The sequence below is a fragment of the Seriola aureovittata genome, chromosome 14 (assembly GCF_021018895.1).
Source record: "Seriola aureovittata isolate HTS-2021-v1 ecotype China chromosome 14, ASM2101889v1, whole genome shotgun sequence".
NCBI lineage: Eukaryota > Metazoa > Chordata > Actinopteri > Carangiformes > Carangidae > Seriola > Seriola aureovittata.
This window is the reverse complement of record NC_079377.1, coordinates 3926635-3951979: the sequence shown is the minus strand read 5'-3', so window position 1 is coordinate 3951979 and position 25345 is coordinate 3926635. Positions and strand designations below refer to the sequence as shown.

Here is a 25345-nt window from a genome sequence, read left to right as displayed (position 1 = left end):
CTGAGGACAACACAGATGACAGTCAGTAACAGAGGCAATGAGACAGAGCGCTGCTTCTCTCTCTGTCTGTTGTCTAGGTATGTGCTTCACATTTTACTGTATTAATAAAGGCCTACCTTAAACTTTATATTTCAGTATGCTTTCTAATGGCTTTTTGTTCCCGCATTATAACATTATAATCTTACAAAGTGGGTGAAATGTATGGAACCCCCCCAAAGAAACAACAAAATTCAGTAAAGGGTTATTGGAAAGTAAGAAAAAGAACATATTACAATCAATAAATAATACTGTCAGCTGAATAATTAAAATGGAGTGCAAAAGAAATGTAGCTGTAATCCCCCCCTTTGAAAAGCACTCCAAAGATTGCATTCGTATAATAGTTTTTTTCAAGAGAACATAGAGATCATTAATTCAAAATCAATCTTTTTGTCAAAACCAAGAGCCTTCATTACCCACAATGCAACTCGACCACTGAAAACCTGTAAAACAGATATAAAAATGTCTGTGTGAAATCAGTGGATTTCTCCTTTAACATCCTGACACGTCTGTTCATCTTTTACTGCCATTTGTCACTTCTGGGATTCCATAAGAGACATATTTTATCTAACTCTACTACAACTACTAATATCACTGATGATAGTCTACTACTACTACCACTACTGCTGCTACTACTCCTATGATGATAATCTTTTATTTATACAGCACCTTTCATACACAAAAGAAGCAATGCGCTTAAATAACAAATAAAAAGACATGCAAGAGATGGGAACTTCAGAAACACTTTCCAGCAGAGCCAAGTTTATTTAGTATTGTCAGCTGTTTTTCTACTCTCATGTACTGCCACAGCTTACCTTTCTCTGCTGTGGAAATACTTATACAATAGCTTTATTATGGCGCCATCCCGTGGCCAAACACTAGTGGTGCAACGAGGATTGACATGGGTAAGTGTGGACAACTCTAATGGCCATGATGCGCAATGACAGTGTCCTTACCTCAGAGGAATTTGAACTTCCTGCTTTTACAAAACAACATTATTTCCATCAGACGTGTTTATCTGTTCTTCAGTGCCGTTAAAATGAACTGCCTCAAATAAGAGAGAAGGTGAAAGGGAGCGAGCAACAGCGCCTCACAGGTAGCACAGAGCGCTGGCCATGGTGCTGACAGCCCTCTGCTTCCATCCATCATCCTCGAGTCTGTCTGATAGGTCACTATGAGGTCCAAGTGTGAATGATGGATGTTAGTAGTTGATTAAAAGGGAAAGAAAAACAAGAGGAGGACAGATAAACAGTTCACTAAAAAGAAGTTCTATAATTGATAAAGGGTCATGTGTCTTGGAAAATAGTAGAAACCTCTCAGATTCCTCTTTCCAGCCAAAAATGACATGTAGCCCACCTTATGTAACTGATGCTCAAAGGGTAGAGGGGGAACAGTATGAGAGAGTCCTTCTTATACTTTTATAAAGAAGGTGGAGAGAAAAGTTGGGAAAACAAACATAATTATATTTGGGAATCCCTCTTCTTCCGGTATCGTAATCATCTGTTTTTTTATCCAGCAGAGGGAAATGTGCCCCATTTCCAGAGACCCTGGCAATCTCCCCTGCTCTTGCATCATTTGCTCTCAGTGGAAAGTGCTGGCATTTGTGCGCATGTTCCACAGAGCGTTTTGTGTCGTCGCCCATTCTCCATTGGCTCTCTCTCTACTCTGAGCTCAGCTTCACACCGGACCAGCCTTCACGCAGCAGAGTGCGCCCACGCTGCCTGTAACCGGACTGAGCTTCCCACGCTGCTCTGAAGAGGAAAAGGATGGAGAAAAAGAGCGAGATCAACGGACACGCCATGCCCAGCTCGGCCTCCACCGACAGGATCCTGGAGAAAGGCGCGAGGAAGAGTTTCTTGGAGAAGCTGATGGAGTTTCTGAGGAAGAACCTACTTGTGATCATGACGGTGTCCGGGGTGCTGGTGGGCGTCGGGCTCGGCATGATGGTCCGCAACATGAACCTGACCAAAGCGCAGATGACCTACTTCGCCTTCCCCGGAGAGATGCTGCTCCGGATGCTGAAGATGATCATCCTGCCCCTGGTCGTCTGCAGCCTCGTCTCCGGCGCCGCCAGCCTGGACACACGCTCCCTGGGCAAGCTGGGGGGCATCGCAGTCGCCTACTTTCTGGTGACCACGCTGATCGCCTCGGGGATCGGGGTGGCCCTGGCTTTCATCATTAAACCCGGCGTGGGCGCGGGAGCTCTGAACACCAACAATCTGGGGCTGGAGAGTGTCAGCAGCGACAAGGAGACGGCGGACTCCTTTCTGGATCTGGCCAGGTACTGAAGCAACACTCCACCCATCTGCAACAATCTGACACATTAAACACTGATATTTAGGTCACTGGTGAATGAGACGCAGGCTGATGTGACTTTGTAGTAGTTCTGAGGGGAATTGTGGCACATCATGCTCCAGGCGCAATGGTAACACTACACGCATGGAGCGATCCGAGGATTGCGCGCACACACGCTCAGAAAGACATTGGCGGGCGTAGTAAGCAGAGCACATGGTGGTACACTGTGGCATTATTAAAGAAAAACACCCAAGTTATCCTATATGACTATCATAGGATGGGCATTTCATTAATGAGCTACTTAACCCACTGTTGGTGATGTGTGTGAAAGTATAAGACCCCTTACAATAGAAGGTCTCCTCCCTGTTAGTTTGTAGAGAAGTACACAGATGTAAACGGTGATTCCTGCCCCCTAACTCCTCAAAAACGTTGACCATGAGAGTGTTGTGTAACTCCTAAAAGTGCCTTGATTTGCAATTCAATTGGAAGACTCCACAAACTGCACATGTTCTTCTTCTAAGTTGACACCATCAAAAAAAGTCCCATGCACACAGGCTTTAGCAGCTGGGTAGTTGAATCTTGTTACATGAGTGATCACCCCATCATTACAGACTCCTGTCCAGCATCCATCACCTGCACAAATCATTTTCCTTGAAAATTAACATGTAGAAAAAGCTACTCCCATCCTCAAACTGTTCCTCCAGATGCAGTTTAGCCAAGGTCGGAAAGTAACTAATTAACTAATATACTACACATAAGTACTTACAGTACAGTTTAGAAGTGCTTGCACTTTACTTGAGTATTTCCGTTTTGTGCTACTTAATACATTATTCTAATTTCAGAGGGAAACTCAAAGATCAAGGAAACTTTATTGTCCCATGCAGAAGGTACAACTATGGTGAAACTAACTGTGCTGATAAAAAATAATGTATTAATTATAAAAATAAAATAATATGAATCTAAAAGTAGAATGTAAAAGGTATTAAAATGATATAATTAATGTAAGTATAAGATTGTGCAAATACGCCAAAAATGCAGCAAAAGTAGACCTTCCCTCGTCAGGATGTGCAGCCAAACAACCATGCAGCAGGAGCTGACAGTGGGTAAAAGTTTATGGCCCGTATGGCTCTGGGGATAGAAGCTCCTTCTCAGCCTCTCACTTCTTGCTTTGTGGGAACAAATTAGCTCCAACTCAGCCGACTACAACAGTAAAATGTTGCTCATATGTCAATGCATCAGTCATACTAATCAAATGTTCTTTATAATAATAATATGAAACACTGGTCTATTTTTCAGTTTTTCTAGTAGTAATTCTGTTGTTGCAGAGTTACTATAGCAACAACACATCATCAGTAAATCTAGCCTCATGATGGTCTAAACTCAGCTCACGTTCCTTTCAGTGGGTGAACAATCAAGAGTAAGACTTTGAATTTAGCCCCTTCACTAGCAACAGAGTAGCTTTATCAATCTTTTCTTCTTTGTGCAGGAACGTGAACGGGGTGTTTCATGGTTGACTTCTGCAGAGGCACGTCAAGATCTCGTGAACTGTTTTTGAATTTGCTGAATGTGAAAATGTTTTGTGTAAAAGGTAAAAAGAACAGCTACTGGCAGCCTCAGCCTGTAGATATCTGAATGCTCAGTGGCCTTCAGTGACCCAGACAGGAGGAGTCCTAAGAATAAGTTCCCACAGTGTGGGGGGAAAGCTGACAGCTGTTGAAAGAGTGGAGTGTATTTTGAGGAAGGGATAAAGGAATAAACCCCGGCAGTACAGCGTAGTACAAACTGAGCACTGTCTGCTGCTGTTGGCTTTTCAGCCTTATCACGATAGCAGGTGGACAGTCTGCTTTCATTTCTCAGTCTTACACTTTACAGTCAGACTCTATTTTTGCACTGGGGCCAGCTGTTCAAAACATCAGAGGAAGGATTAGACCAGTACAAGATTGAAAGCCAATACTTTCTTTTCTTTTTATTCCTCTGTGGCTGAGGCTGCACAGTTTAGAGTGTGTTTAAATGGGATAATCATTCAGTGTTTCCCCAGAGATTTTTACCATTCAAAGCATCAAAGTGTTTAACTTTGGCAGACTTGGCGTGATGTTCAAGCGCAAATATTGTCATAATAAGTTGTTCTTTTGCTCTACGTGGAGGTTACTTCAACTCTCAATACCAGGAGTCCGAATCCCACTTTGATCTCTGGCGTGTCAAATTCAAAGGTTGATGTGACACAAAAAGAGGCATTTCAGTTTCCCTAAAACATGTAATGTTTGTTTTGACGTAGAACCAGTATCCACTTTGTACCTGTTCATTTTATGAACTCAAAGTGAGATTAGAGCGACACTGTCCATGTACTGTAATACTGTAACACTTTAGCTAAGTTGGTAACTTAAGGAATATGCTACTCATACTAACTGATTAGCAAAATACTCCTGTGCCTTCGTGTCCTTCACAGCATGAGTTGTAACAACTTTGGTGATCTCCTGTCTTTTCATGTTGCTCCTCCTTCAGGGCCTAGGTTGAATTTGCCCAATACTATGGTCAACAAATCCTCTGAATTAAACAACAATATCGGCAGCTTGCCCTCTACATTTTCTGATTTCATCAGCAGGAACGACATCATGTCTCTACAAATAATGCTGAAAATAAATCTGTCCTATGAAATGCTCAGGTTAAAGTTTGCTTAGGTTTAGGGAAAGATCATGGTTTTGGATAAAATATTAATTTGTTAAGGTTTGGGGAACTTAGTTGCCATGGTTACAATAATAAATACATGATTAAGGTCAAGGAATGATGATGTAGTTGACGTATCGCTCTTCTTTGGAGGACACTCCCACTTTGGTCCATGACTAAATTCCTCAGAAACTATTCCAAATCATCCTCAGCTAACGTGCTAATCTAAGATGAAAAACATTGTACCTGCTGATCGGCAACATGTTAGCATTGTCACTGTGAGCACAATAGCGTGCTGTTGTTGGCGGTGTTGCTCTGAGCACCGCTGCACCTCACTACAGCCACTCTTAGTCATGTTACATTTATTAGATGTGTCTCTATACGTGAATACCTAGTGCCCAAGAAGTGATGTGGTTTATATTTACACACAACAGCGAAGAAGACTGAAAGAGGCGCTCTAAACCTTATTATTATCATTAGTTGGGCCGGTGACGGCAACACCAAAGCAAGTTTTGACAGTTCTGTATGACCCAAGCTGTCATTAAAACAAAGAAAGTAAGAATATTGCAGATTCTGACTGACTTTAATGAGACCATGATTTAAACATTGTGAACAGAGTTGCTGGAGAGAATTACAGGTATTTACATATTTGACAGAAGCTTAACTCCATTCTCTTAAAACTCTTACCACTCTTTATGATTTGAGCTGAAAAAATGATTTATTCACACAGAACGCAAACACTTTCTGCACACAAATTTATATCATGTTCAAACTCCCAAATAAATTCACACAAAGCATACAGTATACAGTACAGTACAGTACAACTTTTTAATGATATTCAGTGATAGAGTTGACATTTTTTATACAAACTAAAAATTAAGTAAACTGAACAGGGCTGTGTTTCCAGATTCTGTTTAGGAGATAAAAATGTTTGATATTTCAACATTTTCTACACATTACTGTGTCATCATGCCGAGGTTTGCAGGCAGTTTTGCTTCTTTAAAACAAAATGTTTAATTAAGTACAAGGATAAAATTCAATAAAGAATAGCTGTTTTATTACATCTGCGTTGGGTGAACCACTCATAATTTGCTGTTGTGCAATAAAGTAGCTTCAAGTGTTTGACATAGGATGTAAAAAAAGCCAAAAGTCAACACAAAGACAGAACCACTCCAGACCACATTAGATGAATAAACCTGATTTCTTGAATTTGACGGATTGTATACGATGTTTGGCTTCATTTAATTAGGAAATCAAGCCGTTATGTAACAGAGCTTTAAAAATCAGCCCACAGAAAGGAGGCAGTGGGGCTCTGGCGAGCCTCTGTGGGAAAAGCATGCCAGTTCTCAGCTCTGGTTTCCCAGGGTTAATCCAGATTCTCACCTCGGTCATGTGATAGCAGGAAACCTGACCACCCTCACAGAGAGGAGAAGCGTTTAAGAAATCATGTGTGGCAGCAAGACTTTAACTGAATAATTACATTTCTCGGCGGCATTAGGAAAGAAAAGAAATGACAAAGTGAAGATAACATGGCTACCTGCCAGTGTGGCCAGTGGAGCTACCATATTTAACAGCTGAAGCAGCATTTGACCCCGGACTGAAGGCAGGGTTGATGGAGGTCAAGGGGTTATGCCTGAATTGCTTGGCTTTGGTCTGGCCATGGGAATAAATGTGAGCAAAGTCTGTATTTCTTTGCACAATACTGTGTGACCCTAGAGGATAAAGTTACAAGAAACACACACAGATACATGGAACAGGCCTTCAGGCTTGCAGTAATCCCTGTGTGCTTTACTTACAGAAGTGAAAATAAACTCAGCATGGTGCCTTCACAGACTGTCAAGAAAGAAGATTTTAAAATGGATTTATAGTGGTGACAAAAAGGACCAAACCAGACTGTCCATCTATAAAATGAATAATGAACTGCCTTCAAAGCTGAATATTATCATAGTGTGGCTCTCATGAATATAGCTCATGAACTGTCACATCACCACCTCATCTCTTACTTCAGTTTGATTTTGTTTCTTGCTTAAGAATTTAAGTTACTGCCAAAATGCAATTGCGGACAGTTTTTGGATTGTACAGCAGATATTAATAATGGGCATTTGTATTTGTCTGATATCCATATCTATGATGTTTAATGTGGAGCAATGTCTGCTGTTATAATAATAATAATAAAATGTATTTATATAGCACTTTTCAAGTTTCAAAGTGTTGAAACAGAAAGAAAAGGTGGAATTTAAAAACAGCAATCAAAAACAAAGGAAAAACAAACACATCCTAAAACAGAGGTAAGTTACATGAAAATATAAATTGTCCATATAGTGGGAAAATAAAACACAACAACATATTAAACACTCCTAAGAGCTTACCAATAAAGGGATGTTTGAAGAAGAGTTTTCAAAGACACTATGATGCTGCCTGTCTGATCTCAGTAGATAGACTGTTCTGCAGTTTATTATGTTACGGACAGATTTAATGTGTGAGCACAAAGAGCAGAAGTGATGGAAAAAGTCAAACAACACATTAGTGATAAAATGAGACAAATATTTTAACAACATTGAAACATGTTTGTAGCGTTCTGTCTGTTGGTCAGTTGGTCTGCCACTTTGGGCCTGACTGAAAACAAAAACGGTAACATGGTGACACTTAAACCTGCTAAACATCAGGATTATGTTAGCATTTAGCGTTAGCGTTTAGCTTATAGCCTCACTGAGCGCAGCTAGCATGACTGTAGAATAATGCTATTGCATAGCTTACTCTCTAACAACTGATTGCTTCACTAACGAACACACTGGTAAACCACGTTCATTTATTTTACAAATTGATTTTGTAATATTTTATGTGGAATAGTTGAGTTATATTGAGTTATTAGCCGCCTTAAAGCAATTCCCAGTTGGCCAGCAGTTGACTGGATGCTTTCCAGTTCAAATGCTGCAAACTGGTCTGAATGGATTTGATTCATTCTGTAGTGAGAGGAATCAGTTAATTTTGAAAATGCAACTTTAACAACATTTGCTGTATAACATATAACGTCTTTTAGTTTTATATAAAAGTGAATCTCCTGTAATATGGTGGCTTTGATGCACTCTCCACGGTTTCTGCAGAGTGTTGACTCTATCTGTGCTGTCAATGAGCCATAAACCAAACACTGTACACAACATGCATGGAAATGGCAGCCTGTGTCTGTGCATACCAGTAACACCCCAGCTATTACAGAACTGTCTGTTTATGGTCATAAATGTTCATATCACAACCCTAAACCTCAAGACGGTGACTTTAACCTTTAATCTAAAATTACAGTTCCCTGTGTGAGGTGAGGACGAGCTAAAATGCTCTTGGCTGTAAATGTGTAAATGTCAAACTTGTTTTCATAAGGAGATAAGTGCAAAGACAAATTAAGTTTATTATCTAGAGACAGAGCCATGAAGCTAAAGCATGCTGACTCATGTGTGACTGGTTGTGTGGCATCTACAAACAACAGAATTCAGAGGTAACCACATTTACACCAAATGTGTCTTATAACTTTAGACTTTTATGCCAAATGTGTAAATGAACACAGGGTAACCTCCAGGAATATGTAATCTTAGTAAAGACTTTGCTGATTTGTTTTAATAGAAGATGAACCAGACGGCAGATCAGGGCCAGAACAACTGCACTGTCAGGGAATTTAGGGAGCAGTGGACCCTGGGAAAAGAGCCAAAGTACAGAGTGTGTGATGACAAACAAATCCTGTGAACAATTTACTGTTCGGATGGGTTAACCACTTGGTTTTGAAAGACTTGTCAAGTCTAGTATTCAGTTTTTGTTTTGTCACAGTTTTTAAGTATTACCAGAATCCTTGGTTAATTACATGAAATCAAACCGAGGAAGAAGCGTATAGAATAACTCTAACTGTCTGTGGATCTAACTTGTTTTTCTCTCCCCTTTACAGGAATCTATTCCCAGCAAACCTGGTGGCTGCTGCTTTCCGTTCTGTGAGTGCCAGCTCCTCACTTCACCACACTGCAGACTCCATCACTGCTTTCTGTCTGTTTTTCTTTACCACCTGTGTCTAGTGCGTATTGTTCATCAGAATTTATTTCACCAACCACACGGATGCCGCTCCATGTTCATTTTCTGGCTGTAGCGCTGAGAGCCTCTTAATGAGGAGATGTTCAGAATAGAGACCGGCTGCTCTCCGCTGCTCGCCCCAATGCCTCTCTTCCTTGTCCCTAACCAGCCGTTACCATGGCGAGACCATTCCATTCCAGCCAGCCTAGCAACCCACCTCGCCTCGCTGCTTTTGAACATGGCCCACTCCACTTCCTAGAATTATGATCCTGTCTGTTAAGGCTAAAATAAGGAACCAGGAAAGTTCAATATTTGGGGATGTGGGGACACAAAATGGCTCTGCACACAAAAACACTATAGATATAGTATGCACTTACCACACACACACACTGGGACACACACACACTCACGTAATTGAACCGATTGCCTCAAACTTCCTGCAAACAAGTTGTTGACTTCTCACGGGGAGAGTAAATGGAGTTTCAAAGTGCAGTCAGGTCATGGAGTTCAATACTCACCCCCCCTCCCCATCAAGCCTATACAGTGGTAGAGCCCCTGTGGAAAGTGTCCAAGTGTGGATTAAACCAAGAAAGCAGAGGAGAGGGGAGACTTACACAAAATGACAAGCAGCTAGATGTTTAAACAGACATTTAACAAATGTGTACAGCCTGTTTTAAAGTCCACACAGGTCTGTATAGATGCTGGAAACCTTCATCCAATAGAGCTGTTTGACGAAAAGCAGAGAGGGGGGGACAGCGTTGTTGCAGGGCTGTTTGTCTCCTTTTAAAGCAGAGACGCCGTCTTAAAATCTGGCCCCCATCTCACGCATTTATTCTCTTTCTGTCAGTGAGCGATGCAGGTTGAGTACAGAGCTGGAGCTCTGAGGCAGAAGCTTAGCTTAGCATAAAACCTGGATACAGAGCTAGCCTAAGTTAAACAGATATATATACCAGCAACTCTAAAGTTGCTCAGTAATGTAATCCTTACATGGTGTAACTACTTCTTTATGAAAAACAGAAGCACTAGCCATCAAGAAAACACCATGTTACACCATGTTACACCACGTTAACTCCCTCTGAAAGCACAAATTCTCAGTTTTTACATTTCAGTTCAGCTGTTTCCTACAGAAGTGCATTGAATTCACCAGAGGAAACAAAAATTGGAGGAGTTATCTTATAATTTCCTGAAAAAAAGATCCTGATCTCAAATTCTATGACCTGATCATTTTATTGTGCTTAATTGATTTATTTTGATAGCTGTTACCAAATGTTACCATAGTATTTAGATATAGTGACAGTTTTTGAAAGACTTTTGAATGACTCTGTGTCCCTGAAACATGGTGTGCTGGTTTAGCTGCAGCTGAACAAACAGAGATCAGAGTTCTGTCTGAACGACCTGAAGGACGTTAGACGTCTGTGTGATGTTGACACACTTATTATTTCTCCTTATCTTATTGTCACTCTCAGTGTCTGACACATGAACTCTCAAGTGGTGAGATACTTCTGCTTTTCATTAACCTCACGTACACAATCATGACTTCATCATCTGATCTGATTGGCTATTTACACAGGCACAGGATTCCACACTAATAATAAAAATGATTCCATCGACGTTACTCAGTGACATTAATACGTCCCACTGCGTCAAACCAAGGAGGAAATAAAATAATTAAACCTGGTGCTGTCATGTGATGACTGCAACCACCTTAACCTGTCTCATTATTACGAGATCAGAATCTCATAAAATATTAAACACCATCTAATAATTGTGATAGTGTTTTCATATTTTCTGATTATGATCATTATGAGCTAAGGCCTCAGGTCTCTCACTTTCTTCTTTCATGAATGTAATGTGCTTCTGTAGATCCCCCAGCTTCCACTTTTTATCCTAAGCCAACAGCCTCCCTGCTCCAGCTCTGTACTGAGCACATTAACATAAACTTTTCATCTGACTCTGGGTCGAATTCATTGAAGCACCTTCATTTGTACACAAGTGCCACATTTTTGAGTTTCACCATGTTTTTGATCGTTTTTCATATAGTGCCTGGAGCATAGAATAACCTGGCTATTCATCTCCTTGTGTCCATAATTGTAACATTGTCCAGGTTTGCTTTATTGACTTCTCCATCTCATGACCAGTAAACAAACAGTAACGAGTGCCCAGACCGTCATCAGCATCATACAGTATCTTTTCTTTAACTGACTAGCAACTACTGTAGCGAGCTGATGTCAGATGTAGATGTCAGGTAGTGATCAGAGACCTGAAGTCCTGGAGTCCAGCTAGCATGGACTCTCATGGACTCTCAGAATGGATCCTACAGAGGACATGGTCTACACAGGTGTGGCCCTTTGTTGCCCAGGAAAAGAAGGCTGCCTTTGTCGGCCGCATTTGAAACAGCCTTCGAAATGGGACAGTCCAGTCACGCCACTGGGACACAATCGGTTTTCAAATGCAGCCTCCGAAGGATGCAGCCCCTGAATTGGGACACAGCTACTCACTTATGTAGCTTTCAAAATCCAGGATATTTTATTGACAGGCACTAACAGAGAACTAGGATAATGCATGTAAATACACTCATTTACTTCCAGTTTACATTAACAGGCACTTGAAATGAAACTTTATTGGCCTCTGTTATAAAGTGGATGCGTATCAGGATACAGAACAGAAATTTGCAGACATTCGCATGTTGACACAAAAGAATATGAACAAACAGCATCAAACAAGATGACCTAAAACAAGTTTTCTTCCCTTTATGTTTCAGTATGCCACCGACTACAAGATGGTTGCTGTGGGGAATGACACCAACGGGACCACCCTCTATCAGAAGGTACAAACAGGAAACATCCCCACATGTACAGTCACACATATAACACACAACTACACACACACACACACACACACACACACACACACACAAAATGTGCACCAAATAGCCTTGAGTAGATGTTTGGGTTACTTTTAGTATACTATATATGTTAATTTATATAATTATTTTGAATGATTATCATTTCATGAATTTCCCCTAGGGGATAAATAAAGTATCTATCTATCTATCTATCTATCTATCTATCTATCTATCTATCTATCTATCTATCTATCTATCTATCTATCTATCTATCTATCTATCTATCTATCTATCTATCTGTCTATTTCATGACAGTACACTCTGATCATGAGAAAAATTTTAAGAGCAGCATTGAAGCGCAGATGGAGAGAGAAACTGTACCATAAGAGTAAGTGCAAACATGCAAAGAGCAAATACCAGCAGCTGAGATGTAACCTGCAGGTTCATGTTAATCAAACACAGTTTTGTTTACATTCTGTTTTTATCACCAAGAGGCACTTTAGGTTTATTCAATACAGCTATCTAAACACAATATTCACGTCACACGTATGTTGAAATATCTCTCGTCTCCATACTTGCCAATCAAGTGATTCTGTCAGGATTAAGGTTCTAAGGATCTAAATGCAGACTCTTGGCCAGGGTTGCTTCAAGGATTTGTTCAGCAACAAAGGAAAAACACAGTCTTACTTAAAGGGGTGAGACAAGTCCAGTCAAGGGGAAGCAAGAAATCCAAAATCCAAAAACCAAGGCAAAAAACTCAGGAGCATAAAAGGATAACAGGAACACGAGGAATCACAAGGAGAACTGAACAGGAACACAAAGAGACTCCAGGGAAACTCAACAGGGACAAACCAGGAGCTTACAGTTTTTCTCACTCGCTTTGGTACATTTCTCGAATCATCCTCGACATTTGCAAAACAGTAAGTGAATTTCTCAAAACAATTCGTACAAATAGCAAAACACCATGGATTACCTGCAAAAGCCAGTCTCTTGCTCAAAATCCTTAGTTCATCTCTCGAAAGTAAATATCTGTGTCACTGAACATGTCACTGCCATCAGAATGACAAGTCCTTGAGGGCGTCGAGTAGCTCAGTTGGATGAGCATCCGCCCCATGTGTAGAGGCTACAGTCCTCGCTGCAGTTGGCCCCGGTTCGAGTCCTGCATGTCATTCCCCCTCTCTCTGCCTCCCCATTTCCTGTCTCTCTCTACTGCACTATCAATAAAGGCACAAAAAGCCCAAAAAAATGAATTAAAAAAAAAAAGAAAAAAGAATGACGTGTTGTACGGATAAGACAGTCAAAGTGCTTAGTCGTGTTGTCAATATAACTGTACTCTGGAGGGATGTTCTGATGTAAACTATGGCTAAAGTTTTGATGACAATTATTGTAAATTGTAAGTTACACCTTAGTGTATGTGGGAGATTGATTGCAAGAGACTGGACAAGATTCACATTTACGCTTTTACTGTTTGTACTGTAATTTGTTGACAGACCATGTCATTGTGATACAGAAAAGAAAAGACAGCACTGCATAGCACAAAGAAAAAAACAAAAAAACAAAAGTAGAAATGTGAACATAGGACAATCTGTACATGCAGTGCTGTAGGAATTACAGTGCAGTCTTCCTACACCTCCTGACGTTCCTTGTCTGTTGGGCCACAAATTCTCATCCACATCGCAACGAATATCTTCTCCTGCGATGCAGCGTGGAAAGAATCTTTTAGAGAGTCTTATCCAGCCTCTGCAGACGTCTGCTGTGATGTCATTACACGCTGTATCCATGGCAGCCAGAAGGGTCATCTGTGTATGTGGCTGGCGATCATATACTTTCCATCTCCATGCTGAGAAAAATTCTTCAATGGGGTTAAGAAATGGGGAGTAGGGTGAGAGGAACTCCATCAGCATCCTGTTGTGGGTCGCAAACCATTGCCTGATGATGTTGGCAAGTCATCTCCAATCTGACCCCTCTCTTGTTCAGGGATGAGATCCCTGTAGAGAGTGTCTAAGTCGGTGACAAGACGCTCTGTATTGTATGGCCCAATAATGGGAATATGCGTTAGCACACCATTCTCAGAAAGAGCAGCACCCATGGTTATGTTCCCGCCCCGTTGGCACATCAACTGTAGCTCTGTGGCCGATGATATTTCAACCACGCCTTCTGCGTTTCGTTATGTTCAAGCCAGCCTCATCCATGTAGATGAAGTTGTGCGGTGGTTCACTTGCTTCCAGTTCCATTATACGCTATATCCAGAAGACACAAAATGAGTTTTATGAATTACATGCATTTTCATTTTGGACAAGATACAGGTGCTGTATAAAATATACTTACTGTATATTGTAAAATGCAAGTGGAATACTGTAATATTGTATGAAGCATTACAGAAAGTCTACAGTATTACAGTACAGTTCCTATTGTTAGATTACATACCTGTTCTCTCGACGAGAAGTCTGAATGATTGATGACACAGTTGTTCTCCCGACATCTGGCTGCACCCTTCGACCATCCTCGGCCATTGTAAGCTCATGATTGAGAACGTGGTCTACAAGTGTGGCTCTTATCTCATCAGGGACACGCATATGTCCTCGGCCTCTTCTGCCTCTTCCTCTGTTTTGCCTCCCAACTCCTCCGCCACGCAGCCTCACTCCTCTTCCTCTTCTTCTTCTCTCTGGCTGTTGACCCCGTCCAATTCCTTGTCCTTCCATTGTCAGACATTGTAACATTGTGTTGTGCTCCGGCTATATATATATATATATATATATATATATATATATATATTACAGTTGATGGTTCATGAGATGCACCTTTGAGCTATTTCAGAAAACTGGTTGATCATTTGTTCATCTGATGCTTCACACATTTCCCTTTGTTAGAGAAAGTCAAGATTCACCTGGGAGCAATTTACCAATTGAGGACAGATTTAGAAAAAAAAGTCTAATGGAAATGTTTAGAGATCTGTTTGACATATTATGACAACTTGTTCAACCATTTTGCATGTAAAGACTTATGCGATGAACTAATGCCTAAATATTGTGGGGGGTGAGACTATTCAACAGAGACCCATTATAATACATTTTGATCAACATGACATAAGCAATTGATAATGTAGGAAACAGCAGAGAATTGTACATAATCATTTGCATGGATGAACCAAAGCATTTGCAACTTGTTCAAAGAAATGAGAAACTACTTTTTTGATTTGCACAAGTGACACAATGATGTGAAGATTGAACAAGTAGTTTTGAGAATTTCAATTCTGATCTGAGAAATGTACCAAAGCGACAGAGAAAAACTGTAACAGACAAACTGACGAATACAGCTCCGAGCAGGAAGTAAAACAAAAGCGGACACACAAGGAAAAGCTACTTCAAAATAAAACTGGAAATTTTCAAAAATCCAAACATAAAGTCCATTCAAAGTCCAAAGAAAGACCCCTTCAGGGCAGACCATGACCGATCCCTTCACAGTGTGACTGTGAGAAATGGGAGACAAAAGCCACAGTCCTCCCACTTTATGAAGCCAACAATTCCTAACACAGCTTACTCCCTCAACTTACTCTTACTCAGTCGCTTTCATGTGAATAACTGAGTGCAACATCATGAATGCTTTCAGTGAAAACACTGTGTCGAACAACTGTTTTTATGATGGTAGACTTTCGTATACACATCGTCCCTCAGACGTGTTTTCAGGCAGCACTTCACATGATATATAGTTATTAATATAATTAATTTGAAGATACTGAAGCCTTTTGTCTGAAGGTACGTCAGAAATCATGGATGAGTCAAGCTTTCCCTGGACAATCATTTTATGAAAACTGTTTCTTTGTCCTAAATTTTTAAGTAGTCATTTTTTTCACCAGTAACTTTAACGTCAAATTATCTGCAGAAATAGAGTCAGTGAGTTATTGTTTGGCATTTATTTTAACAGGGATGGACACTGGTCTATAGTTCACCGACAAGTTTATTTTTACATTCAGATATTGCACTTTAAAACAAGCACATAAAGTCTGTCAAAATCACGTCTGTTTTTCTTGTATCATGAGCTTTCAGTCAGTCACAAACTGTTGGCCATTGGACAGGTCATGTTTACTGAGCAGCGACCATTGGGCCTGTGAGGACGATGATGTGTCGGTCTGAATAGGGAACAAACACAGGCTGGCACAGGGCCTGTTGCAGATTGCCAGTGTCCTCATTACAGAGTGTGACGAGTTTGTTAGTTTGTCAGGAGGAGAGAACAGATGGATCAAGATATTCGCTGTTGAACAAAAGACTTTTAGACTTAAGGCTTTTTAGCAGCAGTCTGTTTTAAAGCTTCTATGCAGCACTGTACTCAAATCATACTCATGTCCTAAAGAACCTCTTAAGAATAGATACAGTGCTCCATAACATCAGTCACAGATTTTTAAATCGGTCAGAGGTTTCTATATAGGATGATCTAATTTGGTAAATTTTGAACAAACAATAATAATCTTCTAAATCCTCGTACTTTTCCCCAGTGGCCTTGGCTTGGCCACATCGACCCAGTATAGGGGAACAGTTGGGGGATCTGATCCTGGCATCGGTCCGTGGTATTTATCTGTCATGGGTCATGGTGGACAGTCCCCCGGAGTGCCAGGGGATGAAGCTGGTGGAGCTGTGGGAGAGCTCAGGACAATGGCAGAGGATTGAGCTCAGGATTTGTCCTTGTCCTTATTCATTAACCATCATCCAGCTCACTGAATCCTTCAACTGCTCCCAGACCTGTGCACCCACACATGCACACTCTGTAGCAAGAGGTGTCGTATAAACTACTACAGATTATATCAGCACTAGTCTTTGACAAGCTTACATCTCCATAATGAGAGGATGGGGTCCAGGTCCAAACTGTTGACCTAAGAAAACCAGTTTATCAACAGACATTTTAAGCCATGATGGTGGTGTAGCTCATGTGTTAGCACATCAGTCCACCGCTAGAGTGATGATTAGTTATTTCACAACTAATAGCAGGATTTCCATTTAACTCTGTGCAGACATTAACAATCTGTGGAGGATTACGTTTGATGTGTTGACAACTATTGGATGGACTGGCACAGACGTTCACTGATCTTAGATCATGTTTGTGGTGATCCTGTGACTTCTCCTCTAGCATCACCATGAGGTTGACATTTCTGGTTCATAAAGACACACCTCAGTGACTGTCATGGTCGACGGTCATGTTGCGTACAGGAGAGATTCCAGTGACTGAATCTTATTATTTTACACTTTTCTTGTGTTTTATTTGAAGTGTTGATCCATAAGAAGATATATTTGTGGTTTTAAGAACCAAAAACCATCTCAATGTAGTTTTACATCTCCTCTCTCAGGCTTCTCTCTGGAGCTCTAAGAACACCAGGTCATGAGCCAATCAGAAGAGAGGAGGCTCTGAGCCTCTCTTCTGATTGCCTGACTGTTTTCTAAGTGATCTAATAAAAATATGTTTGTGGTGTGGCTGAGAGCAGTGGCTTTGTTGTGACATCACAAAGTCACACAAAGTCCTGACGACTGGTTTTAAGGTTCGGTTTCTGAATACAGGCTGTGTGCATTTCTCTGTGGACTGAGGCTTTGATACTTTCACAGTATTAATGTAAAACCTAGACCTGCTTTATAATCAAACAACACATGGACAGCCCCCTTTATAGTATATGGGACCTTTAATTTGAAAATACCTACATCACAAATGACAATCCAATCACCTTCAGCTGTACTTTGTGTGTAGTGCTAATAAGCAAATCTTAACATAGCAACACTCCTTACATGATGGTAAACCTGCTGCTAAACATCAGCATGCTCACATTGTCATCCTTCCTACAGTCTTTTCCCTTGCGTCTGTGTGAGTCTTGCCTCTGCTGTGTGTTTTTAGGTTCCTGTTGGTACAGAAACAGATGGCATGAACATCCTGGGTTTGGTTTTGTTTGCCATGGTGTTCGGTGTGGCGCTGAGAAAGCTTGGAGACGAGGGGGAGGAACTCATTCGCTTCTTCAATGCATTCAATGAGGCTACCATGGTGCTGGTGTCCTGGATCATGTGGTGCGTAGAGTGGTATTAATAGTGGTATATTTGGACTGCATCATATTTTGTAAATATTCATATAGAAACCTTTTCCTTTCTGTATTTTGTCGTGTCTCTCAGGTATATCCCTTTTGGCATCATGTTCCTGGTGGGCAGTAAGATTGTGGAGATGGAGGATGTGGTTCTTCTGGTCACCAGTCTGGGAAAATACATCTTTGCTTCGATCCTGGGACACATTATCCACGGGGGCATCGTCCTGCCTCTCATCTACTTCGGCTTCACACGCAAGAACCCCTTCAGTTTCCTGTCAGGCCTCATCACGCCCTTCACCACTGCCTTCGCCACCTGCTCCAGGTAAACTGTCACAGCACAGGGTTCCTGATGAACAGTACAGAAAAGGAAAAAGGAAGTTGTCAGAGGGGTGTAGCTCCCTAAAATTAAGTGTAGTAGCACTGCACAGTAGTAGTAAGACACACATTATAAAATTAGTAAAAAAGTAAAGCTTTGTAGCTTTAACTTTGACTTACTCTTGACACCCTGAGCTTCTCTCCTTCCTCTTGCACACAAGGAAGAACCAAATCTGGTTGTTTTGCCATGACATTTACGGAGCATATTCATGCTTTGAAGAGGGCAAACATTACTTTTGTGCCACATGTCTGAGCACATGTTATGTCATAATAAATTGAACACATTCAGATTCTGGGGTACAATTGAGTTAATGACCCCTGTGACCTTTGTTGTAGCAGCATTATTAAGACAAACTGAACATTTTTACCACCAGTGTGATGATCCAAGTCTTGATGCACTGAACAATGGAGCTTCTCTGGGCCTCTAGTGCAGCTTTAAACATTTAGTTTTGTTTTTACCCTAAGATTTTAAGACTCTGCTGTACATGATGAATTTTTTTTTTTAAGTTGATCATTTTACAGTGGAAGATAATATCATCTTAATGGGCCATAGACCAACTTTTGCAAGTAAGCAGCACATACAAAGCAAAGTAAGACCACAATCGCGATCATACTTTCTGTTTCTGTTCATTAATTTTATTTTGTTTGATCATATTTTAGTCAGATGAAGTGGCACATAAAAAACTGTAAAACATGATTATTTACTGTACACATGTTCTCACATATTTGCATCAAATAACATGAATCATGTTTTGCATTTATAAAGCCTGCACCTGTTATTTAAATATCAAAACTCTTAATTAGGCTGAGGCGATATCCAAGCGTTGGTATCTTAATACAGTCATGTCTAAATATTGTGATATACAATATTATTGCAGGGTCTCCCTTTCATAGTATAATATATTACAATGTAATATATTTATATTGTTGTATTTTATGTTTGGTATAAGCAATGCTGCCACTAAACAGCAGTTTTATTTGTCATGTACAGTAAACAAAGCAGTGAAATGAGGGTTGGACTTGACAGACTGCAAAACTGCAAAAAAAAAAAAAAAATCGATATTATAAAAAATATAACATATTGTCAAGGTTTGGGGTAAGTACGGTTGGACCCAAAATGCAGCCAACACTTGGGAGACGGTGCAGACAGGTTTATTAAACAAAAGAACTTAAAAAAACAAGCACAGGGAACCACAAGGAACAGCAGGAGCAGAAGCACAGGGGATGACAACAGGCAACATGAACAGACTAAGGACGAACCAGACATGAACAGGCAACGCGACCAGATGATGACAAACCCAGAGATAAACAGACGAACTGACAGACAAAGGGGAGCATAAACACTATATAGACACAAGGGAGGCAAGGGTGATTGAACACAGGTGAAACACATTAGGGCGGGGCAGACAATCACCACACAGAAAACAGGACCAAGACAGGAAGCAAAACACTGAGACACACAAGGACAGAGACACACGGGGAAACAGAGCACAAGACAGGGAAGACTAATCTAGACACTAGAAATACCCAAACCAGAAAATACTCAAAAACCAGAACAGAAACCCAAAACACAGAAAACTAAATCATCAAGAAAGTCCAAAAAAGTCCAAAAAACCAAAACCCTGGAGCCTCTAGTCTGAGACCATGACACATATGGTGGTAAATATCATGAAATGTGATATTATCGAATAATGGCCCAAGCTTGATCTTAATCCAGCTATATTATATGGTTTGCAGTGATTTGGGGGTTAAGAAGCTTGAATGTAAAAAATGTTAAATGGTATTGATTTCACATGAATGACTGACAAATAATCTCACTCTATGCACTGTATGTCTCTCTATGACTCACTAGTTCAGCCACTCTTCCCTCTATGATAAAGTGTGTTGAGGAGAATAACGGTGTGGATAAACGCATCAGCCGCTTCATCCTTCCCATTGGAGCCACAGTTAACATGGATGGGGCGGCCATTTTCCAGTGCATCGCTGCCGTCTTCATCGCTCAGCTCAACAATGCTGAACTGAACGCCGGACAGATCTTCACCATCCTGTGAGTCCTGATGATAAAACGTTTCCTCCCTTTTTCTGTTGCTTCTTACGTTATTTGGTATAAGTGGTATTTTTTTGTTAATGGAATTATTTACTAACATCTCTAGGGTGACAGCCACAGCCTCCAGTGTCGGTGCGGCAGGCATCCCAGCCGGCGGCATCATCACCATCGCCATCATCCTGGAGGCCATCGGCCTGCCAACCAATGACCTGTCCCTCATGCTGGCTGTTGACTGGATTGTGTGAGTAAAGCTTGTGAACCCAGTGACTCTCGTATTAGAAAATACACAAAGCTATAACTGATCACATACACATTGCCAACATCACAGTAAGAAAAGCTAGATCAGGGTTTCCCAAGAGGAAGGTCGACAGACGGGAAGTATAAAATCTGTTAAAAATCACTCTGTTGTAATTTCCCCAGTAAGTCTGTTGTAATTTCCCCAAGCCCCACTGTTTTGTATTGACAAAGCAGACATACATAATCATAATATATATAAAGTGAAACATGAACTTGCTGAAATACATTAATGTTTTCCATTTGAAAGACCATTCCTGCTTCACAGCACAGGTCACAGGTGGTACAAAAGTCTGGCTTCCAAGGGCCTCTACACACTCTCATGTTTCTGGAACAAAAACATCTGAGTTTTGAAGATAAGACACTCGAGTTCTATCAGTGTTGTTGTCATTTCCATGTATTCGCTGGAAGGGGCTGACAAGGAGGACTATGTCCCTTCTTTTAATTTTCTTAATGAGGAAACTGTGCATATTTAACTTTAGAGGTTATCATTGTATAATTTTTACTATACCTGGTATATTTGGGTTATTATGGAAACCGCCCAGTTTTATTCTTATGTTTATATCTGATTTTATTAGAAGAACTGTTGTCTTGTACCACAATTTATTATCATACCTTGTTTTATTACTGTAATCACTGTTTTATAACGAAGTGTCAACCTCTGGGGTTAAAAAGTGAAGCCAACACTGAAGTACTGTACGGTGGTCGAAATTTTATATAACTCACCTACATTTCATTGAGGCTTAAAGTTATGATTGATTGAGGGCGTGGGCACTTTTAGAGACAGGTGGGTTAGCTATTTTCTTGGCTCTGAACAGGTCCCACCTCTTTGTCCGTTTTTGATTAGCTGGGAGTCAGATACTGCCAAGATGGCGATGGCAGAGCAGCTCAATTCGAGCTTCAAAACCACTCTTTGTTACATCCATCTTTATATACAGTCTATGTCTATGACTGTCTCGCATTCAACATGTTTATTGTGATTTGTCTTATGTGATGTAGCGGCTTGGAGATGAAGACAAGTTTCCTCTTGCCTTACCTAACCTTTCCTTTCCTTACCTTATCTTACCTCACTTTACCTATTTACGCTAATGATTATAACAGGTGAAAGATGATTACCCTTAAGATCAGCACCAATTTTAGCAGTGTAATTTAATTTGACATATTTGCTAAAAGAAGACTGACTTTTTCTGTCTGACCGTCCACGTTGTGTACAGGGATCGTACGACCACTGTGGTGAACGTGGAGGGTGATGCTCTGGGCGCTGGAATCCTCCACCACATCAACCAGCAGGAGATGAAGAAAGAGCAGGAACAGCAGCAGGACAGGGAGCTGGCAGAGGTTCGGGTGGAAGCAGTAGCCAATGTCCAGGCAGAGGAGGAGACCTCGCCACTAGTCATGCACCAAACCAAAGCCTTAGCGGCAACGCCGGAAGCTATTGAGTCTGTCCTGTGAACTCAGCAAGACTTTTTTTCTTGCCCTGTGACCTTTCGACATTGCTGCTGATGGGACACAATTCTCACTCAGTGTCCATTCAAAAAAAAAAAAAAACGAAGGTCACTAATGGTTTCCCTTGTGAGGAAAATAAGTGCCATAGTAACAGTCTGTCTAGAGCATTGATGGTCCACAGTGCACTTACTGCTGCTGTTTTGAAATTTGGTCACTTGGGCTCATGTCCCCATACTCGGGTTTCCATCCAAGTATTTTAATGCAGATTAGGATATAATGGATTTAAAAATTCTGAAATTTTGAAAACAGTTCCTCAACACTGCGAAACATTAAATTTTAACTCAAGGCAGATTTTTATTTCTTTTTTTTTTTTTTTTTACATTTTGCGATAAGCAGTGATGGAAACACACTGTGTGAAAAATATCCCCAAAACATTCCCATAAATGTCATATCTCTGTTTGTCTCATTAACCGTATGAGATGCTCATGGCCACAAGTTTGTATGTTAGAACATTATCAAGTGCATTTCTTTGTTTTTATCCTCAGACAGCAAATACAACGACCAACATTAACTATAGAAAACTAACTATTTGCCAAAATCCGATAATTGAGAGCAAGTGCTTGCGAGTGTCTGTCATATAATCACATGTTCAGGAAGTCTGTTCAGTCACTTCAACTCAGCTGATGGAAACAAAATCCTGTCTTTCTCTTAATCAGATTGAAATAGGAACTTTTGCTCCCAGGTTTAATAGTTGTCACAATCTGAAGAGATGTTTACATGATGTGCCCCGGCTTGTGTTTGCTGACCATCAGCTGACAATGTCAAACATTAACCCTTCGAATGAACGACCAAGAATTTGGCCTATTTGTTGGACAAGCCTAATGCAATGTGTTGACCCAGTCTACCGACTCCCTAGTGACCCAGATGGCCCAGTATGGTAAAGAATCTTTAACGCTCGACCATTTGGAATAGTAAGGTTAACATGTATGCTTTGCCATCATGGTCTAATCCTGTTTATCCCTAAGTAAACAGAGTGTGGGGTTATTTAAATGGTTCACTGAGTCTCTCTCATGGAAAACGACCTCATAAATAACCAAATGCAAACAGGATAAGGTAAAAATGTCACCTGCCTTTATTTCTCAGCTAATATCAGCATTTTACAAGCAAGCTTTATAAATGTGCTTCTGCGGTCTGTGTACGAATAATGGCCATCCAAGCTAGCTCTCAAAAGTTGCATTTATGCACCAAGGAGTCTGAAAAGCAGCTAGTTTGTTTTGAGTTTTGTTTTGCTAATTAGTGTTAATAATGTAATGTTAACATGCAGCTATCAGCTAATTCTCTTATTTCTTAGCTAGCGTTTGTTTAGCTAATGTTCAGGTGTTTTTAAGCTAAACAACAACAAACTAAACTAAAAAGATACTAGATTTATTTATGGTGAAAAACCCAGCTCCCAGTCAAAACCAGAAGAGAAATTAAGCTAATCCAATCAGTCCTGTTGAGACAGCGGAGAAAGTCAATGTGCTATTCTTTTCCAAAAATTGAAGCTCTTTAACATGACTGCCAGTTAGTGCGTTATTTGAAGGCATTCATGAGCTTATAAGATACTGTTAAAGACATAGTCATGGCCAGAATTACAATTGACAGAACATTAGTTTGCAAGTTCTGTAAACACCACTTGTTTGACATCATGAAAACACTCCAGTCTCCCACGTATTAAAGACCACTATTTGATTTATAAATGTCAGTAGTTCCAGATGGTTTTGTTTAAGGAATCTTAGCAAATCCATAAGGAGTTCACTCAAAACTCAAAGCTTCATCAAATGTTTACATTCAGAATGTGGACCCAACCGAATGCTGACTGAACTGAATACTATACGCCATTAGTCTGTGAATCCATCCTTTGATTTCAGAGGGATTTTTTTTCTCAGTGGTGTCTCAAAGACTTGCACCATATTAACCTTCAGTGGAAGTAATATGAATATATTGTATTGAGTGAATCCTATGCTATGTAACAATCCATGAATCATACCACGAAAACCCCCCAACACTTTCTCTCTTACTGGCTAAATTTCAGGGAAGGAATTAGCACAGTGGCTGATGACACATCTTTATTCAGTCAGTGGGATAAATTATTAGCTGTGGTCGCTAGATCACTTTAAAGGGAACATTGGTTACTGCCATTATCATAGTGTAGATACTGCTCCAAATAAGTGACTGGTGCTTTTCCTTAATGTAGGGACACAAACCCTGCCATAGTTGATGTCCATACAATATGGAATATGGTTTGACATGAAGGAAGCTGTGCCAAATTTCTAATGGTTTAGCAGAAAGTCTACCTTTAGGATACAGGACTTGAGTGACAGGATGAGTCTGTGCTGTCCTCTAGTGGTGATGGGTATTAATGTGAAAGTTCAGAGGTAAAAAAGTTAGGGTGATTGCAACTCAGAGCTCTTGTGTCCATCTGAAACTCTCATTAGTTTTCAGCTGACATTGCTGAATGAAATTTCCTATTTATTTGATCTATTATTTAACATTCATAGGGAATGACTGGTGATGCGACCGCTCCTTTACTCAGTCTCATGATGTAATACTGTATTTTAAAGTGAAGACCACTAAGAGGTATCGGACCTTTACGTATGTGAAATGAATTTCATTCATGTTGCTGTCACTTCATGCCTGAGATGCTCGTCCTGACGTAGTGGAGCTGCTTTAGTTTTGGATCCTAGTGTGTATGTTGAAACTGTCTGCTTTAAAGATGAAATATGAACTAGTATGTCTGAAAATTTCTTACTCAACATTATCATTTGAGATTTCACAGATGACTTTTCTAAGCTACCAACTGCTCTGTTAACCTATGGCTGACTTTTATGATTAGGTTTTGTTGAGTTTATCTGGTACAATCACATGTAATTACATGCAATGTGGTACACACCATATATATATAAATATAAATATATTTGATATTAATTTATTGTAATTGTTTTAACTTTTGTATTATTTGTACTTTCTCCTTTTAACACTTTCTCTCTGTGTCAAATTTTTATTGTTATGATAAACTTTTTAAATGAATTTTACTGAACAGTGTTCCTGATAACATCTTTAATTTTTGTCATGTTGTTTTTGTTTAGGAGTACCTGCTACTTTGCCTGTGCCGTGTCAATGTCTAACACGTTACAGCTGTTTCTTTGCTGTTGGTCCTGCTGTCTGTCCACATTAAAGGTGATACAGTAAAATTTTT

General features: G+C 40.3%; 1 protein-coding gene across 1 annotated transcript; it reads left to right on the top strand.

Annotated features, from left to right (window-relative positions):
• Positions 1 to 807: 807 nt before the first annotated feature.
• On the top strand, positions 808 to 25345 carry slc1a4 (solute carrier family 1 member 4). Its single transcript, XM_056395352.1, has 8 exons — positions 808 to 2317; positions 8927 to 8969; positions 11807 to 11872; positions 17765 to 17931; positions 18034 to 18267; positions 20173 to 20367; positions 20474 to 20608; positions 21876 to 25345. Exons 1-8 carry the CDS (start codon positions 1803 to 1805, stop codon positions 22111 to 22113), a joined length of 1593 nt encoding a protein of 530 aa, XP_056251327.1. The 5' UTR covers positions 808 to 1802; the 3' UTR covers positions 22114 to 25345.

Excerpts from the sequence above, each read along its gene's own strand:
- slc1a4 (XM_056395352.1), top strand. The coding sequence starts at position 1,803 with ATGGAGAAAAAGAGCGAGATCAACGGACACGCCATGCCCAGCTCGGCC. Across the intron at positions 11,873-17,764 it reads GGACCACCCTCTATCAGAAG|GTTCCTGTTGGTACAGAAAC; the intron begins GTACAAACAGGA and ends GTGTGTTTTTAG. Across the intron at positions 20,368-20,473 it reads GGACAGATCTTCACCATCCT|GGTGACAGCCACAGCCTCCA; the intron begins GTGAGTCCTGAT and ends TAACATCTCTAG.